The following is a 24,051-nucleotide window of genomic DNA, read 5'->3' as shown; positions in this document are numbered from 1 at the left end:
GGGAATGCATCTGCTTTGAGTCTCGCAGGATATCCAGACATTTTTGCCATCTCTGTCGTAGCCTCGCCGGTCAAAAACCAAACGGGGGACTTTTGCATCTCTTGACACTGGAGCAACTTAAATCCATCGATTGCTAAGTGTTTGTTTGGCATTAAATGTGGATGGAGGGAAATGCTAGATGTAAATATAGCTACAAATGAGGCATAATGCTGCAATATGTACACACAGCTAGCCTAAATAGCATGTTAGCATCGATTAGCATGCCGTGCTAATCGATGCACATTCTACGTAAATCAACTTGAATCCGTCCCTGATCGTGTTGTTACACCCTCCGACAACACACCGACGAGGCATGATGTCTCCAAGGTATCGGAAAACAGTCGAAAAAACGGAAAATAACAGAGCTTAATTGACTCGAAGCGTCTGATGTTTAGGGAAAAATGGCGTTGAGCACCGATGTGACGTCACGTTCTGACGTCGTCGCTCAGAGAGGCATAAACAGAAAGGCGTTTAATTCGCCAAAATTCACCCATTTATAGTTCGGAAATCGGTTAAAAATATATATGGTCGTTTTTATGCAACATCATCAAGGTATATATTGACGCTTACCTAGGTCTGGTGATAATGTTCCCCTTTAACACGGATCAATTGTCATGTCACCTTAGCAGAAAAAAGGCCTAAAAACATTATGTTTCCACCCCCATGCTTCACAGTAGGTATGGTGTTCTTGGGATGCAACTCAGTATTCTTCTTCCTCCAAACACGACGAGTTGAGTTTACACCAAAAAGTTCTATTTTGGTTTCATCCGACCACATCCATGTATCCATTCTGGTATAAACTCAACTTGTCGTGGTGGAGGAAGAAGAATACTGAGTTGTATCCCAAGAACACCATACCTACTGTGAAGCATGGGGGTGGAAACATCATGCTTTGGGGCTGTTTTTCTGCTAAGGGGACAGGACGATTGATCCGTGTTAAGGAAAGAATGAATGGGGCCATGTATCGTGAGATTTTGAGCCAAAACCTCCTTCAATCAGTGAGAGCTTTGAATGGTTGATCAAATAGTTATATTCCACTATAATTTACAAACAAATTCTTTAAAATTCCTACAATGTGAATTCCTGGATTTTTTTTTCACATTCTGTCTCTCACAGTTGAAGTGTACCTATGATGAAAATTACAGACCTCTGTCATCATTTTAAGTGGGAGAACTTGCACAATCGGTGGCTGACTGAATACTTTTTTGCCCCACTGTATATATATGCATTAATGTGCTAACCGTGTGTGTGTATGTGTGTGTGTGTGTGTGTGTGTGTGTGTGTGTAAATGTGAGTCTACTCGGGCCAAGGGGTGACGGGTTGTTTGTTCTCCCATTGTAATTTGTTCGATACATGCTAATTGCTCTAATTTGTCTGTCTTGTCTCTGTTTGCCTTTGTGTGTTTTTTTATGTGTGTGTGTGTGTGTTCTGGTATGTACCCAGTCTTTGGATGGCTTTGTGTTCGTGGTCAGCCATGAGGGACGCTTTCTTTACATCTCAGAGACAGTTTCTATCTACCTGGGACTTTCACAGGTAAGGCAAACCCAACACACAAACACACACACTGCAAAAACTGAAATCTAAGTAAGATGAAATGTCTCAAATAAGGGTGATATTTTATTTTCTGTCCGATAAGATGATTCTTCTCACTAAGCAGATTTTATGTTAGTGTTTTACTTGTTTTAAGGGTTTTTGGTCCTAAATGATCTCAGTAAGATATTACAGCTTGTTGCTGAGATTTGATGACCTATGTTGAGTAAAACATGCTTGAAACTAGAATATCAACTGGTCATCAACACTCACAAGTATAAAACTACTTTTTTTTAAAGTAATAATTTCTTATTTCAAGCAGGAAAAATAAAATCATGACTTTAACACAATTGTGTCTCATAATTAAAACAGAAGACAGCCTGTTTTGTTTTCAATGAAACAATAGAAAATATGTTAGTAGAGTTATTAGTGAGAATATACTTATTTTAAGGTATTTTTGGGTTCATTGAGGTTAGCTCATTTGACTTATTTTGGAAAGTCTTGACAAGCCAAATATTCTTGTTCTATTTGCAGATAATTATGCTTAGTTCAAATAAATCCCCCTCATTTTTGTAATTTTTGTTCTCGTTTTTGAACACTGACTTTTTGCAGTGCACACACACACACACACACACACACACACACACACACACACACACACACACACACACGCACACACACACAAACACTCTGTAATGGGGTCAAAATACAGTGACCATTTTTTACAATGGGAATTAATTATCATAAAACCTCTACATTCCTACACTGTTAAAGTTAAAGTACCAAATATTGTCACACACACACTAGGTGTGGTGAAATTTGTCCTCTGCATTCGACCCATCCCCTTGTTCACTCCCTGGGAGGTGAGGGGAGCAGTGAGCAGCAGCGGTGCCACGCCCAGGAATCATATTTTGGTGATTTAACCCCCAATTCCAACCCTTGATGCTAAGTGCCAAGCAGGGAGTTAATGGGTCCCATTTTTATAGTCTTTGGTATGACTCGGCCGGGGTTTGAACTCACGACCTATCGATCTCAGGGCGGACACTCTAACCTGTAGGCCACTGAGTAGGTTCCTGCACGTTAACGTTTTCGGTCAAACTTGAGCTGGTGTTTTTATTTATTTACCCTATTTTTCGGACCATAGGCCGCACCGGATTATAAGGTACGTTAAAGGGGTCACAGTATGATTTTTTTTTTGTAAATGTAAAACACTTCCTTGTGGTCTACATAAGATGTAACGGTGGTTCTTTGGTCAAAATGTTGCATGGATGATGTTTTACGGATCATCTTTAAGCCGCTTTCTGACAGTCGCTTTTGTGGGTGGTCTTTTTTACGTGCCTCACCTTCGGCAGCGTCTTCTCCCCGTCATCTTTGTTGTAGCGGTGTAGCGTGCAAGGATGGGGATGGAAGAAGTGTCAAAAGATGGAGCTAACTGATTTAATGACATTGAGCTTTACTTAAATCGATAACGGAGCAGCGTCTGTGACTCACTGGTGCAACAACAACACTGGAAATGTGTACCGTAAAAAAACGTCCGACCGGAACTCTCTAATAACTAAAGCTCCATGGCTGAATTATGTAAACCCACTACACCGGCAGTTTTTAGCGCTTTCATAGTGAGTCTACTGACAGATATGTAAGAAGTTCGGGACGGCGTGGCGCAGTGGGGAGAGTTGCCGTGCGCAAGCCGAGGGTCCCTGGTTCAAATCCCACCTAGTACCAACCTCGTCACGTCCGTTGTGTCCTGAGCAAGACACTTCACCCTTGCTCCTGATGGGTGCTGCTTGGCGCCTTGCATGGCAGCTCCCTCCATCAGTGTGTGAATGTGTGTGTGAATGGGTAAATGTGGAAGTAGGGTCAAAGCGCTTTGAGTACCTTGAAGGTAGAAAAGCGCTATACAAGTACAACCCATTTATCATTTATCATTTAAGTTTACGGTACTTTATTTTACAAATGGCAACAGCGGAGGATGAATGCCCCATAAAAAGAAGAAGCTCGTCGACATTGGTGTTAACACGGACTACAATGGCGGAAGCGCACAAATTTTCAGGACTTTGAAAATATATTCAGGAAGTGTCATGAATACAAAGGATTATGGGTATTTGTTGTGTTGCGTTTATCAATCAATGTTTACTTATATAGCCCTAAATCACTAGTGTCTCAAAGGGCTGCACAAACCACTACGACATGTTGTGTTACTGTGAGGATGTTCTCCCGAAATGTGTTTGTCAATCTTGTATTGTGTGGCTTCACAGCGTGGCGCTTATTAGTAAGTGTTAAAGTTGTTTATATCACAAGTGCAACAGTGTACTCTGTATCACCCAGTATGCCTTTCAATCTTGAACGTGTGATTGTGATAGCTGCACACATGTTGCCGGAACCAACAATTGGTTCGTACATGTTGTTGAAAGTGTCTAAGGCAATGGTTTCACAGCACGCCCGTATTCTTGTAATCAGGATGAACGTTATTGGATAGTCGCGGGAACGTCAGCGGCTCCAATTGTCATCGTTATTCTGTAAAACAGGTTTAAATAGCTCTGTGAGTGGTGAAGGCGGAAACCTCTGATGTATTTCAGCGGGCGGGTACGGTCCTGATAAAATGTTGGTTCGGGTGGGCGGCGGGTGGACGACGACTTTGGAGATGCGGGTGATATCATTGCCTATCCGCGCATCTCTAATGTACGGTCAAAATAAACTATGTGAATAATCTGCATTTATACATAACTAATGCAATAATGGTGGCAAGGCCCCTGGGGTGGACGAGATCCGCCCGGAGTTCCTTAAGGCTCTGGATGCTGTGGGGCTGTCTTGGTTGACAAGACTTTGCAGCATCGCGTGGACATCGGGGGCGGTACCTCTGGATTGGCAGACCGGGGTGGTGGTTCCTCTCTTTAAGAAGGGGGACCGGAGGGTGTGTTCCAACTATCGTGGGATCACACTCCTCAGCCTTCCCGGTAAGGTTTATTCAGGTGTACTGGAGAGGAGGCTACGCCGGATAGTCGAACCTCGGATTCAGGAGGAACAGTGTGGTTTTCGTCCTGGTCGTGGAACTGTGGACCAGCTCTATACTCTCGGCAGGGTTCTTGAGGGTGCATGGGAGTTTGCCCAACCAGTCTACATGTGCTTTGTGGACTTGGAGAAGGCATTCGACCGTGTCCCTCGGGAAGTCCTGTGGGGAGTGCTCAGAGAGTATGGGGTATCGGACTGTCTTATTGTGGCGGTCCGCTCCCTGTATGATCAGTGTCAGAGCTTGGTCCGCATTGCTGGCAGTAAGTCGAACACATTTCCAGTGAGGGTTGGACTCCGCCAAGGCTGTCCTTTGTCACCGATTCTGTTCATAACTTTTATGGACAGAATTTCTAGGCGCAGTCAAGGCGTCGAGGGGATCCGGTTTGGTGACCGCAGGATTAGGTCTCTGCTTTTTGCAGATGATGTGGTCCTGATGGCTTCATCTGACCGGGATCTTCAGCTCTCACTGGATCGGTTCGCAGCCGAGTGTGAAGCGACCGTAATGAGAATCAGTACCTCCGAGTCCATGGTTCTCGCCCGGAAAAGGTTGCAATGCCATCTCCGGGTTGGGGAGGAGACCCTGCCCCAAGTGGAGGAGTTCAAGTACCTAGGAGTCTTGTTCACGAGTGAGGGAAGAGTGGATCGTGAGATCGACAGGCGGATCGGTGCGGCGTCTTCAGTAATGCGGACGTTGTACCGATCCGTTGTGGTGAAGAAGGAGCTGAGCCGGAAGGCAAAGCTCTCAATTTACCGGTCGATCTGCGTTCCCATCCTCACCTATGGTCATGAGCTTTGGGTCATGACCGAAAGGATAAGATCACGGGTACAAGCGGCCGAAATGAGTTTCCTCCGCCGTGTGGCGGGGCTCTCCCTTAGAGATAGGGTGAGAAGCTCTGCCATCCGGGAGGAACTCAAAGTAAAGCCGCTGCTCCTCCACATCGAGAGGAGCCAGATGAGGTGGTCCGGGCATCTGGTCAGGATGCCACCTAAACACCTCCTTAGGGCACGTCCAACCGGTAGGAGGCCACGGGGAAGACCCAGGACACGTTGGGAAGACTATGTCTCCCCGCTGGCCTGGGAACGCCTCGGGATCCCCCGGGAAGAGCTAGACGAAGTGGCTGGGGAGAGGGAAGTCTGGGTTTCCCTGCTTAGGCTGTTGCCCCCGCGACCCGACCTCGGATAAGCGGAAGAAGAAGATGAGATGGAAATATTAACATTGCAACACATGCCAATACGGCCTTTTTAATCTACTATATTGCAATTTTAAATTTTGCATGAAGTATCCTGGCGAAAACGTCAATATGACGTCTCGGGTTGTAGCGGACATTTTTTTCCAGCCCAATCCAAGCTATAAGTAGTCTGCTTTAAACGCATAATTACACAGTATTCTGGACATCTGTGTGAATACATAGGCCTTTAAGTTGCATGTGGTTACACTCTTGCTTAACACCAGGTGATGTGTACAAATATTTGTGGATGCTCTTTCCGGAGCGTCCCCCCTCTCCCCTGAGCTGGCCCCCACCCGCCCTTCTCTCGCTCTCCAGGTGCTCACCTCTGTTGATTGCCTGTGGCCTCTTGTACTGTGAATGTTAAGTCCTGCCATTTTGCCCAGATGCATAAATAATAACAGTAATTACTGGCCCAGCAATCAAAGTGTCGCCCCGGCACGCCGGGCCTGTCTAGAGGAACAAATCGATAGGCATCTTAAAAGCCACATTGATTGTAGGGAGGGGGGGGAAAAACACCAAGGGGGATGGCATGATAGATAGAGACAGCCGGGGAGAGAAAGAGAGGAGGGAAGGTGGGGGGTGGTGGGGAGGAAGGTAAGGTGTGATAAGGGAGGAATGTTTCAAAGCCAGAAGCAGACATGGAGCAAGAGAGAGAGAGAAGAGGAAGAAGTGAGCTGTGTGCAGAAATAATGGATGTAAATTAGACTCATTTTAATTGTGGGAATTGGCTGTGATTGAAGGTCCGCGGCCAGCCGTGTTAAATATGATGATTTTTCTTCTCAATCTCTGCAATAATCACACGCCGTGTGTGGACTTAAAGATCATTGGTCACTGTGACAGTCCTGTGCTTTATTTCCTCCTAATTCTGTAACCCGGTATTGTAATATGCTCGACCGTGCAAAAAATATTCTGCGTTGAGAAGGATGGTTGACTGTTGTGGACCAGAACCACGGCGGAGGTCTGAATGGATGGTGTGTGTAATGAACACCCTTTTGTTCGGGGGAAGACCAATCGTGTCTTTGCTTTTCCACGAATGTGGCACACACTCCGGCTCATGTACAACACACATGTCCAATAGGTGGCGGTGTTTTGTGTTGGATCAGAGTTTTTACATTCTTAAATGTTTGACTAAACACAGACAAAATACAATAACATATGTAAACAAATATGAACTTCTACATCCATCCATCTTCTTCCGCTTATCCGAGGTCGTAGACTGTAGACCCGTTGGGCAGACTTCCCTCTCCCCAGCCACTTCGTCTAGCTCTTCCCGGGGGATCCCGAGGCGTTCCCAGGCCAGCCGGGAGACATAGTCTTCCCAACGTGTCCTGCTACCGGTTGGATGTGCCCTAAACACCTCCCTCGGGAGGCGTTCGGGTGGCATCCTGACCAGATGCCCGAACCACCTCATCTGGCTCCTCTCCATGTGGAGGAGCAGCGGCTTTACTTTGAGTTCCTCCCGGATGACAGAGCTTCTCACCCTATCTCTAAGTGAGAGCCCCGCCACCCGACAGAGGAAACTCATCTTATCCTTTCGGTCATGACCCAAAGCTCATGACCATAGGTGAGGATGGGAACGTAGATCGACCGGTAAATTGAGAGCTTTGCCTTCCGGCTCAGCTCTTTCTTCACCACAACGGATCGATACAGCGTCCGCATAACTGAAGACGCCGCACTGATTCATCCGCCTGTGGATAATAATAATAATGGATTAGATTTATATCGCGCTTTTCTATTGTTATATACTCAAAGCGCTCACAGAGAAGTGGGAACCCATCATTTATTGGTAAGCTACATCTGTAACCACAGCTGCCCTGGGGTAGACTGACGGAAGCGTGGCTGCCAGTTTGCGCCTACGGCCCCTCCGACCACCACCAATCATTCATTCGTCATTCATTCACCGGTGTGAGCGGCGAAGTGGTCTGCCCAAGGACACAACGGCAGCGACTTTGATGTCCATAGGTGGGAAGCGAACCTGCAACCCTCAGGTTTCTGGCACGGCCGCTCTACCCACTACGCCATGCCGCCCCTATCTCACGATTCACTCTTCCCTTATTCGTGAAGAAGACTCCTAGGTACTTGAACTCCTCCACTTGGGGCAGGGTCTCCTCCCCAACCCGGAGATGGCACTCCACCCTTTTCCGGGCGAGAACTATGGACTCGGACTTGGAGGTGCTGATTCTCATCCCAGTCGCTTCACACTCTGTTAAGAACTGATCCAGTGAGAGCTGAAGATCCTGGCCAGATGAAGCCATCCGGACCACATCATCTGCAAAAAGCAGAGACCTAATCCCGCAGCCACCAAACCGGATCCCCTCAACGCTTTGACTGCGCCTAGAAATTCTGTCCATAAAAGTTATGGACAGAGTCGGTGACAAAGGACAGCCTTGGCGGAGTCCAACCCTCACTGGAAACGTGTCCGATTTACTGCCGGCAATGCGGACCAAGCTCTGGCACTGATCGTACAGGGAGCGGACCGCCACAATTTGCCAGTCCGATACCCCATACTCTCTGAGCACTCCCCACAGGACTTCCCGAGGGACACGGTCGAATGCCTTCTCCAAGTCCACAAAGCACATGTAGACTGGTTGGGCAAACTCCCATGCACCTTCAAAAACCCTTCCGAGAGTATAGAACTGGTCCACAGTTCCACGACCAGGACGAAAACCACACTGTTCCTCCTGAATCCGAGGTTCGACTATCCGGCGTAGCCTCCTCTCCAGTACACCTGAATAAACCTTACCGGGAAGGCTGAGGAGTGTGATCCCACGATAGTTGGAACACACCCTCCGGTCCCCCTTCTTAAAGAGAGGAACCACCACCCCGGTCTGCCAATCCAGAGGTACCGCCCCCGATGTCCACGCGATGCTGCAAAGTCTTGTCAACCAAGACAGCCCCACAGCATCCAGAGCCTTAAGGAACTCCGGGTGGATCTCGTCCACCCCAGGGGCCTTGCCACCGAGGAGCTTTTTAACTCAGCCCCAGAAATAGGAGAGTCCACCACGGATTCCCCAGGCACTGCTTCCTCATAGGAAGACGTGTTGGTGGGATTGAGGAGGTCTTCGAAGAATTCCCTCCACCTATCCACAACATCCGCAGTCGAAGTCAGCAGAACACCATCCGCACCATACACGGTGATTCCCTTGTCCTACTGGGGGACTTCAACGCTCTCGTTGGCAACGACAGTGAAACCTGGAGAGGCGTGATTGGGAAGAATGGCCGCCCGGATCTAAACCCGAGTGGTGTTTTGTTATTGGACTTTTGTGCTCGTCACAGTTTGTCCATGACAAACACCATGTTCAAACATAAGGGTGTCCATATGTGCACTTGGCACCAGGACACCCTAGGCCGCAGTTCCATGATCGACTTTGTAGTTGTGTCATCGGATTTGCGGCCTCATGTTTTGGACACTCGGGTGAAGAGAGGGGCGGAGCTTTCTACTGATCACCACCTGGTGGTGAGTTGGCTGCGATGGTGGGGGAGGATGCCGGACAGACCTGGGAGGCCCAAACGCATTGTGAGGGTCTGCTGGGAACGTCTGGCAGAGTCTCCTGTCAGACAAAGATGGGTATTAATAGCACAGAAAAAAAATGATTAAGTAGCACAGAAAAATATTATATCTATGTAAAATAGATAACATAGCTGTGCGAGGGCTGGGCGGTTTGGCCTTTTTTCAATATCTCGATATTTTTCGGCCATATCGCGATACACGATATATATCTCTATATTTGGCCTTCGCCTTGAATGAACACTTGATGCATATAATCACAGCAGTATGATGATTCTATGTGTCTACATTAAAACATTCTTCATTTTGCATTAATATATGCTACTTTTAACTTTTATGCAGAGAGGGAAATCACAACTAAGTCATTTGACCAAAACTGTATTTATTAAACAGTTATTAAGCAGTGGCACAAACATTCATGTCATTTACAAAACAGAAAGTGCAAGATTGTCAGAGACATTTTAAAACCAGCTATAAGTGCACTTTTGTGCATGATGTCACTAAGATGACATATCAAAACAACACTAATTTAAAGTGCATTTTTTTGTACAGAACACCACTACAATAGTTTACAACAAATAAAGTGCACTTTTGTGCATGATGTCACACAATATATTTCAATAACTGTCAAATAAAAATGAGCTGCATAATAGGAAATCAAATAGTGTATGTCCTTCACTATGTGGTAGGTTCCGTGGACGTTATCTCCTTTTGTTGTTGACTTTTTTTTTCATACAGTGTTGATGTGGAAATTAGAGATGCGCGGTTTATCCGCGGAGTCCGTGGATAAACCGCGGGTCGGGTGGTTGACATGATGAAAAAATAGATTTTAATTAGATTCGGGCGGGTGGCGGTTGAACCATCCGGAAATATTTGGTATGCATGGTATCGGTATATCCTTTGCCATTCTAAGTGCCGTTTACGACCCGTGTCATAAAGCGAAGAAGACAATAGGAGACGCTATTATTCTCCTGAATGACTGCCGGTAGTTACCCAGATAATAAATATTAGGGCGTGCTATGAAGCCATTGGCTTTGTTGCCTACTATAACATGTACGATCTGCTTGTCAGTCCAGCAACATGTTGTGTGTGGCTTCCGAGGCAACACCCACACGACTGCAATGCATACTGGGTGACACAGAGTACACTAATGGTTGTGATATAAACAATTTTAACACTCTTAGTAATATGCGCCACGCTGTGAAGCCACACCACTTAAGAACGACAAACACATTTCGGGAGAACATCCTCACAGTAGGGCTTCACGGTGGCAGAGGGGTTAGTGCGTCTGCCTCACAATACGAAGGTCCTGCAGTCCTGGGTTCAAATCCAGGCTCGGGATCTTTCTGTGTGGAGTTTGCATGTTCTCCCCGTGAATGTGTGGGTTCCCTCCGGGTACTCCGGCTTCCTCCCACTTCCAAAGACATACACCTGGGGATAGGTTGATTGGCAACACTAAATTGGCCCTAGTGTGTGAATGTTGTCTGTCTATCTGTGTTGGCCCTGCGATGAGGTGGCGACTTGTCCAGGGTGTACCCCGCCTTCCGCCCGATTGTAGCTGAGATAGGCGCCAGCGCCCCCCGCGACCCCGAAAGGGAATAAGCGGTAGGAAATGGATGGATGGATCCTCACAGTAACACAACATAAACGCAACACAACAAATACCCATAATCCTTTGTATTCATGAAACATCCTGACTATTTTATACACCCCGCTAGCAGCCAACCCCCCCCGCCGTGCGTCAATAAGGTGGGCGGGGTTGGAGGCGCGGGGGTATAAAATATATTCAGGAAGTGTCACGGCTACAAAGGGTTATGGGTATTTGTTGTGTTGCGTTTATGTTGTGTTACTGTGAGGATGTTCTCCCGAAGTGTGTTTGTCAATCTTGTTGGGTGTGGCTTCACAGCGTGGCGCCTATTAGTACGTGTTAAAGTTGTTCATATCACAACCATCAGTGTACTCTGTATCACCCAGTATGCCTTTCAATCTTGAACGTGTAATTGCGGAAGCTGCACACATGTTGCCGGGCCATCAATCGGTTCGTAAAAGTTGTCGAAGGTGTCTAAGGCAATGGCTTCACAGCACGCCCAAATTCTTGTAATCGCCATTGTCATCATCACTCTGTAAAACAGGTTTAAATAGCTCTGTGAGTGGTAAAGGCGGACAACCTCTGATGTATTATAGCGGGCGGGTACGGTCCTGGTAAAATGTTGGTTCGGGTGGACGGCGGGGGGATGACGACATTGGTGATGCGGATGCGGATGATATAATTGCCTATCCGCGCATCTCTAGTGGAAATGTTTGCCTCAGCATTTTGATGGTCTGGGCGTGTGGCACCGAATGGAGATGTTGACATTCTCTAGCATGTGACTTTTCAAATGATGCTACATGTTAGCAGTAACGCTAGTGTCCCACACTTGACAAATCACGGTTGTCTATTCGACATATTCCCGCTTGAAGCCGAACCACCGCCAATCGATGGACCCCCTGCTGTTTTTCTTGGGAATTCTTCCTTCATTTGTTAGCAGATTCCCACCTTCTTTCTCTCGTATTACCACTCGCACGGCTTCGCTAGCATCCCAGCTAACGTTACCCATGCTGCTACCTCTCTGCTCCGCGAGGGCGTGCACGTATGTGATGTGTGTAAGTTTGTGCGCTTACTGTCTGTGAGAAGGAGACACAAGGAGTGGGAAGAGCCTGTAGTGTAATGCCCGCAGTTAAAAGCAACTGTGTGAGAACGTATCCTTGATTATCACGATGTAGTCCTTTTCTATATCACACTGAGACAAACCCGCGATATATCGCCCAGCCCTAAGCTGTGCAAATAATACAAAATGTATCAAACTCAGAAAAAAATATATATTTGCAGGCAGGCACATTTTAATTCCCAGTCAAAGATGTAATGGACTGTCACACACGTACGGTTCTGGTCATACGCCAAGTACGTGACTTGACTTAATTGTGCGGCTATGATCGTCCTCATCTCGGCATACATTCTTGGCAGCATTTCTCGTGCGAAATATGCAACTCCAGAACAGTTTTGATTTGGGTTTACGTGGTAAACAACTCAAATTAATGTTTTATCCGGACGCATACATTTGTCCAAACGTGGCCATGTAGACGCATTGTGGGTTTCTTGGACGTTGTCTACATTGCTAAAAGAAACATCTAAAGAAGAGAATCCCTCTGCCATCTTCCACTAGTTTTTTTTAATATATAAATCGCCAACTTGAGAATTCCCTCTTCTCTGTTGTCTGTTGTGATTTCCCTTCCTGGTTCCATGACCTGCCCTATCTTGCCTCTGATTGGCCTGTCCCTAATGCCATCCATCCATCCATTTTCTACCGCTTATTCCCTTTCGGGGTCGCGGGGGACGCTGGCGCCTATCTCAGCTACAATCGGGCGGAAGGCGGAGTACACCCTGGACAAGTCGCCACCTCATCGCAGGGCCAACACAGATAGACAGACAACATTCACACTCACATTCACACACTAGGGCCAATTTAGTGTTGCCAATCAACCTATCCCCAGGTGCATGTCTTTGGAAGTGGGAGGAAGCCGGAGTACCCGGAGGGAACCCACGCATTCACGGGGAGAACATGCAAACTCCACACAGAAAGATCCCGAGCCTGGATTTGAACCCAGGACTGCAGGAACTTCGTATTGTGAGGCAGACGCACTAACCCCTCTGCCACCGTGAAGCCCTGTCCCTAATGTTTTTCCATAATCTCAACCAATCGTGAGTCGTCATTGTAAACAACCAACCAATCATGGATGTTCTTATATGTGCAAGCAGGTCTTGGAAGGAGGAAGTGGAGGGGTAAAGTAGCCCATGGAGTATTGAGAGGGAGTGCGAAGCGGGGGGGAGAACAAGGAACGCAACAAATAAGCCGTGTTTGGTTATTTTAACGTGAAATAAATATCGATATTACAATATTCTCTTAATTCATATTTTACTTAAAAATGGCTTGATGGCTTCATCTGACCGGGATCTTCAGCTCTCGCTGGATCGGTTCGCAGCCGAGTGTGAAGCGACCGGAATGAGAATCAGCACCTCCAAGTCCGAGTCCATGGTTCTCTCCCGGAAAAGGGTGGAGTGCCATCTCCGGGTTGGGGAGGAGACCCTGCCCCAAGTGGAGGAGTTCAAGTACCTAGGAGTCTTGTTCACGACTGAGGGAAGAGTGGATCGTGAGATCGACAGGCGGATCGGTGCGGCGTCTTCAGTAATGCGGACGTTGTATCGATCCGTTGTGGTGAAGAAGGAGCTGAGCCGGAAGGCAAAGCTCTCAATTTACCGGTCGATCTACGTTCCCATCCTCACCTATGGTCATGAGCTTTGGGTCATGACTGAAAGGATAAGATCACGGGTACAAGCGGCCGAAATGAGTTTCCTCCGTCGTGTGGCGGGGCTCTCCCTTAGAGATAGGGTGAGAAGCTCTGCCATCCGGGAGGAACTCAAAGTAAAGCCGCTGCTCCTCCACATCGAGAGGAGCCAGGTGAGGTGGTTCGGGCATCTGGTCAGGATGCCACCCGAACGCCTCCCTAGGGAGGTGTTTAGGGCACGTCCAACCGGTAGGAGGCCACGGGGAAGACCCAGGACACGTTGGGAAGACTATGTCTCTCGGCTGGCCTGGGAACGCCTCGGGATCCCCCGGGAAGAGCTAGACGAAGTGGCTGGGGAGAGGGAAGTCTGGGTTTCCCTGCTTAGGCTGTTGCCCCCGCGACCTGACCTCGGATAAGCGGAAGATGATGGATGGATGGATGGATGGATACCTAAAAATACATCAATATATCTTACCAAATCGATATGTTGCCCAGCCCCAACGTGCACGTTTCAACATATTTGGATGGTAAGAAATAAAAAAAATATTAGACACATTGCACTTTAATGATTGCAGATTCCTTGCATTTTTGCCCTAAACAGAGCATTTACAGGTATAAATTGGCCAACCGAAAAAAAATATATAAATAAATTCAATTAAAAGTACTAATGATTGTCACACACTAAGTGTGGTGAAATATGTCCTCTGCATTTGACCCATCCCCTTGTTCACTCCCTGGGAGGTGAGGGGAGCAGTGAGCAGCAGCGGTGCCGCGCCTGTGAATAATTTTGGGTGATTTAACCCCCAATTTCAACCCTTGATGCTAAGTGCCAAGCAGGGAGGTAATGAGTCCCGTTTTTATAATCTTTGGTATGACTCGGCCGGGGTTTGAACTCACAACCTACCGATCTCAGGGCGGACACTCTAACCACCGGGCATGGGCAATTATTTTACTCGGGGGGTCAGATTTAGATTAAAAAAAAAAGTGTGTTGGGAGCCTTTATATATATTTTTAGGAACACTAATACAAAACCTCACAATAATGATTGAGAGCTAAAAACTTTATGACATCTCTACGCTGCTGACCCGCCTCCGCTTGAGATGGTCTCCTGTGGACGGGACTCTCACTGCTGTCTTCGATCCGCTTGAACTGAACTCTCGCGGCTGTGTTGGAGCCACTATGGATTGAACTTTCACAGTATCATGTTGGACCCGCTCGACATCCATTGCTTTCGGTCCCCTAGAGGGGGGGGTTGCCCACATCTGAGGTCCTCTCCAAGGTTTCTCATAGTCAGCATTGTCACTGGCGTCCCACTGGATGTGAATTCTCCCTGCCCACTGGGTGTGAGTTTTCCTTGCCCTTTTGTGGGTTCTTCCGAGGATGTCGTAGTCGTAATGATTTGTGCAGTCCTTTGAGACATTTGTGATTTGGGGCTATATAAATAAACATTGATTGATTGATTGAAAAAAAACGGAATGGAATTTGAATTTTTTTTACTAATTGAGACACCTAGAATGTGCATGAAAATAGAGAAGGTGGGATTTACAATATTAACTATGAATGATAAAACACTGAATATTGAAAACATATTTTACAATCAACTGAAATGCAACAAACAGTGAAAAAAAAAAAACACCTACAATCTGAGATATCTCATAGTGACCACAGGAAGTAATTAGATGAAAATAGTAACTGGTATATCATGCAGATTCCAAGCATTGAAATACTTTCGGTCAGTAGAAAACATGACTGCACATCATAATGGCAGCTACACTTTTCCATCTTAAACATCTAAAACAGGGGTGTCCAAACTTTTTCCACTGAGGGCCGCACACTGAAAAGTCAAAGCAAGCGAGGGCCGTTTTGATATTTTATTTTATTTTAAAAACCAAGACAATATATGCATAAAAAAATATACATTTAGGCTTCCACTCAGTCTCCATAGGATTTTGGTCAAAAAAGTATTAAAAATGTGTCATTATTCAGTATTTTTGTATTATTTTTCAAGTTTTAAATCTCTAGATCAGGGGTCGGGAACCTTTTTGGCTGAGAGAGCCATACAAGCCAAATATTTTTAAAAAGTATTTCCGTGAGAGCCATATAATATATATATATATTTTTTAAACACTGAATACAACTATATGCATGCATTTTTAAGAAAGACCAACATTTTTATAGTATATCCATCCATCCATCCATTTTCTACCGCTTATTCCCTTTCGGGGTCGCGGGGGGCGCTGGCGCCTATCTCAGCTACAATCGGGCGGAAGGCGGGGTACACCCTGGACAAGTCGCCACCTCATCGCAGGGCCAACACAGATAGACATAGTATAATAAGTCTCTTATTCTTTGTAATAACATTGTTATTCTGAGGCTAACCAAAAATAAATAAAATACGTCTTAACAATAATCCGACTTCTTGAACAGGTGCAGTAGAAACCGGATGGATGGATGAAAATGCATGAGAATGTTTTATATTTTGAACGTTATTTTTGACACTGTGATTACCAGCAGAATTATTCATTACTTATCGTGTTAAGCAATGTCAGCTAAGATTTATCTGACAGCCAGATACAGTCATCAAAAGAGCCACATCTGGCTCTAGAGCCATAGGTTCCCTACCCCTGCTCTAGATCAACATTAGCTCATTCTGTCAATATAACATTTTTAAAGATTTAGGCTGTATGCTCTTTTTCAAAGAAAACCCTGTTTTTTATGGAAAAAACCCAAATTATGCAATATTGTCATCCGCAAAAAATTTTAAGTGGTATATTTGAGGTTATATAAGAATTGGAGCCTTAAAAAGGTCAATTACTCATAACACCATCCATCCATCCATCTTCTTCCGCTTATCCGAGGTCGGGTCGCGGGGGCAGCAGCCTAAGCAGGGAAGCCCAGACTTCCCTCTCCCCAGCCACTTTGTCTAGCTCTTCCCGGGGGATCCCGAGGCGTTCAAGGTGAGGTGGTTCGGGCATCTGGTCAGGATGCCCCCCGAACGCCTCCCGAGGGAGGTGTTTAGGGCACGTCCAACCTGTAGGAGGCCACGGGGAAGACCCAGGACACGTTGGGAAGACTATGTCTCCCGGCTGGCCTGGGAACTCATAACACCATTGATTTTATTTTTTATATTTTTGAGCAATGACAACAAATCACATTAAAATTATTGGGATCAAAAAGGGTCCTACTCATTGAAGTGTTTAAAAACATAAATTATATATATATATTTTTTACTGTTTTAACACAATAATCTCGAGATCACCTTTAGATTTGTCCGTCAATTATAAGTTGTATTGTTGTTTCTATATGGGAAACACAAAACATGCAAAATTTCCCCCCAAAAATATCTCAAAGTGGAATATTTATTGTGATTTTTTGGAGCTTTGAATAGGTCAATAATTCATAATGACATAGATTTTGATTCATTATTATTAAAAAAAAAAAAAAAAAAAAGAAACAGCCTGCATGGCAGCTTTGTATGATTCGGGTAAACATTGCAACATTTTATTGTTACATTCCACCTGTTTTAAAAAATGACCTTCGGGCCGCAAATGCACTTTGGACACCCCTGCTCTAAAACTATTATCTGGGAATGTCCGGCGGGCCGGATTGAAAAACTCAACGGAGCGCATGCGGCCCCCGGGCCTTAGTTTTCCCAGGTCTGCTCTAACCACTGGGCCACTGAGTAAGTACCGTATTTTTTGGAGTATAAGTCGCTCCGGAGTATAAGTCTCACCTGCCAAAAATGCATAATAAAGAAGGAAAACAACATATATAAGTCGCACTGGAGTATAAGTCGCATTTTTTGGGTAAAATCTATTTGATAAAACCCAACACCAAGAATAGACATTTGAAAGGCAATTTAAAATAAATCAATAATATCAATCAATCAATCAATCAATGTTTACTTATATAGCCCTAAATCACTAGTGTCTCAAAGGGCTGCACAAACCACCACGACATCCTCGGTAGGCCCACATAAGGGCAAGGAAAACTCACACCCAGTGGGACGTCGGTGACAATGATGACTATGAGAACCTTGGAGAGGAGGAAAGCAATGGATGTCGAGCGGGTCTAACATGATACTGTGAAAGTTCAATCCACAATGGATCCAACACAGTCGCGAGAGTCCAGTCCAAAGCGGATCCAACACAGCAGCGAGAGTCCCGTTCACAGCGGAGCCAGCAGGAAACCATCCCAAGCGGAGGCGGATCAGCATCGCAGAGATGTCCCCAGCCGATACACAGGCAAGCAGTACATGGCCACCGGATCGGACCGGACCCCCTCCACAAGGGAGAGTGGGACATAGAAGAAAAAGAAAAGAAATGGCAGATCAACTGGTCTAGTGAACAACAAGCTGTTAAGTCTACCTTATATGAGGCATAAATAACCAACTGAGAAGGTGTTGGTATGTTAACGTAAACGTCTATGGAATCATATTCATGTTTGGTTTTATTCTGTCACGACTTGGACTCGGACGTGGATGGTTTTCCCGAGGCAAAGGAAAGTTGGCACGAGCAAGGCGTGAATGAAGGTAGATATTTATTTCTTTACTATTATTAAAAACAGGAACAAACAAAAGGCGCGCACAATGGCGGTACAAAAAGTGGGCTATGAAAACAAAAGACTAGCACAAAGGCAATTAACTCTGACCTATAAACAACAACTTACATGACACGGAACTGTGCACGAGACATGGATCCTTGCAAGGTGCGTAGCAGGTGGTAGACGTGAGAAGGAGGTGATGTTGCCAGGACGAAGAACAGAAAGAGCAGTGACATAATCAGTGAGAACGGGTGCGTGACATGAGGACAAGGTGAAAGCTAATGAGTTGGCATGCTAATAGAACGAACAAGGAAGTGCAGGAACAGGAAGTGATTGTCCAAAAAAATAAAACCAAACATGCCAAAAACAAAACATGATCCCATAGACGTGACACGTAACATATTATGGTAAGAGTCGTTCAAATAACTATAACATATAGAACATGCTAGACCAGGGGTCGGGAACCTTTTTGGCCGAGAGAGCCAAGAAGTCAAATATTTTAAAATGTATTTACCTAAGAGCCATATAATATATTTTTTAACACTGAACACAACTGAAAGCGTGCATTTTTAAGTAAGACTAACCTTTCTAGAGTATAATAGGTCTCTTATTATTTCTAATAACATTGTTATTCTGAAGCTAACTGTGGAGGGGGCGTGGGCTGCGGGCCTGCAGCGAAGCGGGGTGTGCCAGGACCAGCCTCGAAATCAGCGACAGGTGCCCAGAGGCCCCACCTGGGCCTTGTTATCTAATCACCTGTCACTCTGTTATAAGCATCAGCCAGGAGGAGAGACGGGGCTGGGGCTGGAGCCAGAGTGCGAGCGAGAACGAAAGAGAAAAATACAATTGCTGGAAAGCAACTGAGAGATTTATTGAAAAATAAAACAATATTGTAACCCTAAAACAGGCTCTCATGTCGGTGCTTGGTGGTCTGAAGAACCCCCAGGAGGGCAAGCCCCACACTAACCAATAATAAATAAATAACTTCTTAAAGGGGAACATTATCACCAGACCTATGTAAGCGTCAATATATACCTTGATGGTGCAGAAAAAAGACCATATATTTTTTTAACCGATTTCCGAACTCTAAATAGGTGAATTTTGGCGAATTAAAGGCCTTTATTTTTATCGGTCTTTTAGCGATGACGTCAGAATGTGACGTCTCCGAGGTAATACAGCCGCCATTTTCATTTTCACATTACAAACACCGGGTCTCAGCTCTGTTATTTTCCGTTTTTTCGACTATTTTTTGGAACTTTGGAGACATCATGCCTCGTCGGTGTGTTGTCGGAGGGTGTAACAACACTAACAGGGAGGGATTCAAGTTGCACCACAGGCCCAAAGATGCCAAAGTGTCTGCCGCCAGACCCCCATTGAATGTACCAAAGTGTCTCCACATTTTACCGGCGATGCTAAGGCAGACATGGCACAGAGATGTATGGATAACCTGCAGATGCATTTGCAACGATAAATTCAACGAAATCACAAAGGTGAGTTTTGTTGATGTTGACTTATGTGCTAATCAGACATATTTGGTTGCGGCGTGACTGCCAGCTAATCGATGCTAACATGCTACGCTAATCAACGCTAACAGGCTATTTACCAGCGGTGCTAAAGCAGACATGGCACAGAGATGTATGGATAACCTGCAGATGCATTTGTAACGATAAAGTCAACTAAATCACAAAGGTGAGTTTTGTTGATGTTGACTGCCAGCTAATCAATGCTAGCATGCTATGCTAATCGATGCTAACATGCTATTTACCGGCGGTGCTAAGGCAGACATGGCACAGAGATGTATGGATAACCTGCAGATGTATTTGCAACTATAATACGTTTCCTTCCACCCACATTTAATGCGAAACAAACACTTACCAATCGAAGGATTTAAGTTGCTCCAGTGTCAAAAGATGCGAAAGTCCTGATCGTTTGGTCCGCACATTTTACCGGCGATGCTAACGCAGTTATTCGGCCATGCTATGGCTATGAATAGCGTCAATAGCTATTCGCTCAATAGCTTCAGTTTCTTCTTCAATACCAATTCGTGTTTTGATACACTCTAAATGAGATCCAACAAATCACATCATGCATGCTGTTCAGTATCGTGGCCACTGATTGGCTCAGCCTGAGCCAGCAATACTATAATGGTTTTATTTCAAATCTGATCGGTTCTCATAATGTTGAAAACATATTTAAAATGGAGTAACAGGATTTTCATGTCTCTAGCTATGAAAACACTTGATTTATTATTAATAATCCCTTCTTAGCAGTAATTAATTTATTGCATTCATGTTTGGAAGCAATTAACAGCGCTAAACGAGGGATTACTATAATCATGTATGTATGCAGATTAATCATTTGCTGCGACAGTGAATGGTGACCTGAAAGGCGGCGCGGGTTGCTTTACAGTCTGTGATCTTGTCCGCGCAAAGATGAGTGAAGAGCGTAGGCGAACAGCAGGGGTCGGCAACCTTTACCACCCAAAGAGCCATTTTGACCCGTTTCACAGAATAAAGAAACAATGGGAGCCGCAAAACTCTTATGAAATTTAAAATGAAATAACTCTGCATACAGAGTTTTGTTTACTTTGTGCTATGTATAAACCAGGGGTCTCAGACACACGGCTCGAAAATGTTATGATAGTGGGGCACGCAAGTTTTTTATGAATGCCGCTTGACAGCATCACACTTGCCAACCCTCCCAAATATTCCAAGAGACTACCGAATTTCAGATCAACCATTCTCGCGAATGTTTGCAGAATTTCCCTCGATTAACAACAACAAGGGCCACCTATGAAGGTGCTGCCTTTTGACGCCCTCTAAAACACGTCCGATCAGCTTGCTAGCCCAGTCACATGTCGTACGAGGCTTCTGCTGACACACGCAAACGATTGCAAGGCATACTTGTTCAACAGCCATACAGGTTACACTGAGGGTTGGGATATAAACAACTGTAACACTCTTACTAATATGCGCCACAGTGTGAACCCACACCAAACAAAAATGACAAACACATTTTGGGATAACATCGGCCCTGTAACACAACATAAACACAAAAGAACAAATACCCAGAATCCCATGCATCCCACACTTCCGTGCGTCGGTTGAGGTGGGCGGTAGAGATGCGCGGTTTGCGGTTTCATCCGCGGATAAACCGCGGGTCGGGCGGTTGACATGACGAAAAAATTTATTTTAATTAGATTCGGGCGGGTGGCGGTTGAACCATCCGGAAATATTTGATATGCATGGTTCTGTGATTGGTATCCTTTGCCATTCTAAGTGCCATTTAAGACCAGTGTCATAAAGCGAAGAAGACAATAAGAGATGCTATTATTCTCCTGAATGACCGCCGGTAGTCACCCAGATAATAAGTATTAGGGCGTGCTATGAAGCCATTGACCTTGTCGCCTACTACAACATGTACGATCTGCTTGTCAGTCCAGCAACATGTTGTGTGTGGCTTCCGCGGCAACACCCACACGACTGCAAGGCATGCTGGGTGACACAGAGTACACTAATGGTTGTGATATAAACAATTTTAACACTCTTAGTAATATGCGCCACGCTGTGAAGCCACACCACTTAAGAACGACAAACACATTTCGGGAGAACATCCTCACAGTAACACAACAAATACCCATAATCCTTTGTATTCATGACACTTCCTGACTATTTTATACACCCCGCTAGCAGCAACCCCCCCGTCCCCCCGTGCGTCGGTAAGTTGGGCGGGGTTGGGGGCGCGGGGGTGTAAAATATATTCAGGAATTGTCACGGATACAAAGGATTATGGGTATTTGTTGTGTTGCGTTTATGTTGTGTTACTGTGAGGATGTTCTCCCGAAATGTGTTTGTCAATCTTGTTGGGTGTGGCTTCTCAGCGTGGCGCCTATTAGTAAGTGTTAAAGTTGTTTATATCACAACCATCAGTGTACTCTGTATCACCCAGTATGCCTTTCAATCTTGAACGTGTAATTGCGGAAGCTGCACACAACATGTTGCCGGACCATCAATCAGTTCGTACATGTTGTTGAAGGTGTCTAAGGCAATGGCTTCACAGCATGCCCATATTCTTGTAATCAGGATGAACGCTATTGGATAGTTGCGGGAAGGTTAGCGGCTCCAATTGTCATCATTTCTCTGTGAAACAGGTTTAAATAGCTCTGTGAGTGATAAAGGCGGACAACCTCTGTTGCACTTCAGCGGGCGGTTGGCGGGCGGGTACGGTCCTGATAAAATATTGGTTCGGGTGGACGGTGGGTGGATGACGACTTTGGTTCTGCGGATGCGAATAATATAATTGCCTATCCGCGCATCTCTAGTGGGCGGGGTTGGAGGGAGCGGGGTTTGGTGCTAATGTAGCCCGGAAGAGTAGGGATGCATGGAATTCTGGGTATTTGTTCTTTCGTGTTTATATTGTGTTACAGTGCCCATGTTCTCCCGAAATGTGTCATTCTTGTTTGGTGTGGGATCACAGTGTGGCGCATATTAGTAAGAGTGTTGAAGTTGTTTATATTACAACCCTCAGTGTAACCTGTATGGCTGTTGACTAAGCATGCGTTGCAGTCGCTTTTGTGTGTTAACAGAGGCTGAACATGAAATGGACAGTCGACACGCAGATCGCGTGATGTGAAGGCGGGCGCGACGACATGTTGTAGAGGGAACGTTATCACCAGACCTATGTAAGCGTCAATATATACCTTGATGGTGCAGAAATAAGACCTTTTATTTTTTTTCCGATTTCCGAACTCTAAATGGGTGAATTTTGGCGAATTAAACGCCTTTCTGTTTTTCGCTCTTTTTACGATGACGTCAGAACGTGACGTCGCCGAGGTAATACAGCCGCCATTTTCATTTTCAACACATTACAAACACCGGGGTCTCAGCTCTGTTATTTTCCGTTTTTTCGACTATTTTTTGGAACTTTGTAGACTTCATGCCTCGTTGGTGTGTTGTCGGAGGGTGTAACAACACTAACAGGGAGGGATTCAAGTTGCACCACTGGCCCGAAGATGCGAAAGTGTCTGCCACCAGACCCGTATTGAATGTGCCAGAGTGTCTCCACATTTTACCGGCGATGACAGACATGGCACAGAGATGTATGGATAACCTGCAGATGCATTTGCAACGATTAAATCAACGAAATCACAAAGGTGAGTTTTGTTGATGTTGACTTATGTGCTAATCAGACATATTTGGTTGCGGCGTAACTGCCAGCTAATCGATGCTAACATGCTACGCTAATCAACGCTAACATGCTATTTACCGGCGGTGCTAAAGCAGACATGGCACAGAGATGTATGGATAACCTGCAGATGCATTTGCAACGATAGTCAACGAAATCACAAAGGTGAGTTTTGTTGATGTTGACTTATGTGCTAATCAGACATATTTGGTTGCGGCGTAACTGCCAGTTAATCGATGCTAACATGCTACGCTAATCAACGCTAACATGCTATTTACCAACGGTGCTAAAGCAGACATGGCACAGAGATGTATGGATAACCTGCAGATGCATTTGCAACTATAAAGTCAACAAATTCACAAAGGTGAGTTTTGTTGTTGACTGTCAGCTAAACGATGCTAACATGCTACGCTAATCGATGCTAACATGCTATTTACCGGCGGTGCTAAAGCAGACATGGCACAGAGATGTATGGATAACCTGTAGATGCATTTGCAACTATATTACGTTTCCTTCCACCCACATTTAATGCGAAACAAACACTTACCAATCAAAGGATTTAAGTTGCTCCAGTGTCAAAAGATGCGAAAGTCCTGATCGTTTGTTCCGCACATTTTACCGGCGAGGCTAACGCGGTTATTCGGCCATGCTATGGCTATGAACAGCGTCAATAGCTTCAGTTTCTTC

General features: G+C 45.4%; 1 protein-coding gene across 1 annotated transcript in view; it reads left to right on the top strand.

Moving 5' to 3' along the window:
* npas1 (neuronal PAS domain protein 1) overlaps positions 1–24,051 on the top strand; it is a 402,493-nt gene that overhangs the window by 304,240 nt on the left and 74,202 nt on the right. The window contains 1 exon segment of the mRNA XM_061878625.1: positions 1,483–1,572. Within this exon segment, the coding sequence (XP_061734609.1) occupies positions 1,483–1,572 (90 nt within the window).

Source organism: Nerophis ophidion, linkage group LG18 (genome assembly GCF_033978795.1).
Source record: "Nerophis ophidion isolate RoL-2023_Sa linkage group LG18, RoL_Noph_v1.0, whole genome shotgun sequence".
NCBI lineage: Eukaryota > Metazoa > Chordata > Actinopteri > Syngnathiformes > Syngnathidae > Nerophis > Nerophis ophidion.
Note: the sequence above shows the minus strand (reverse complement) of the source record. Positions and strands in the feature narration are given on the sequence as shown.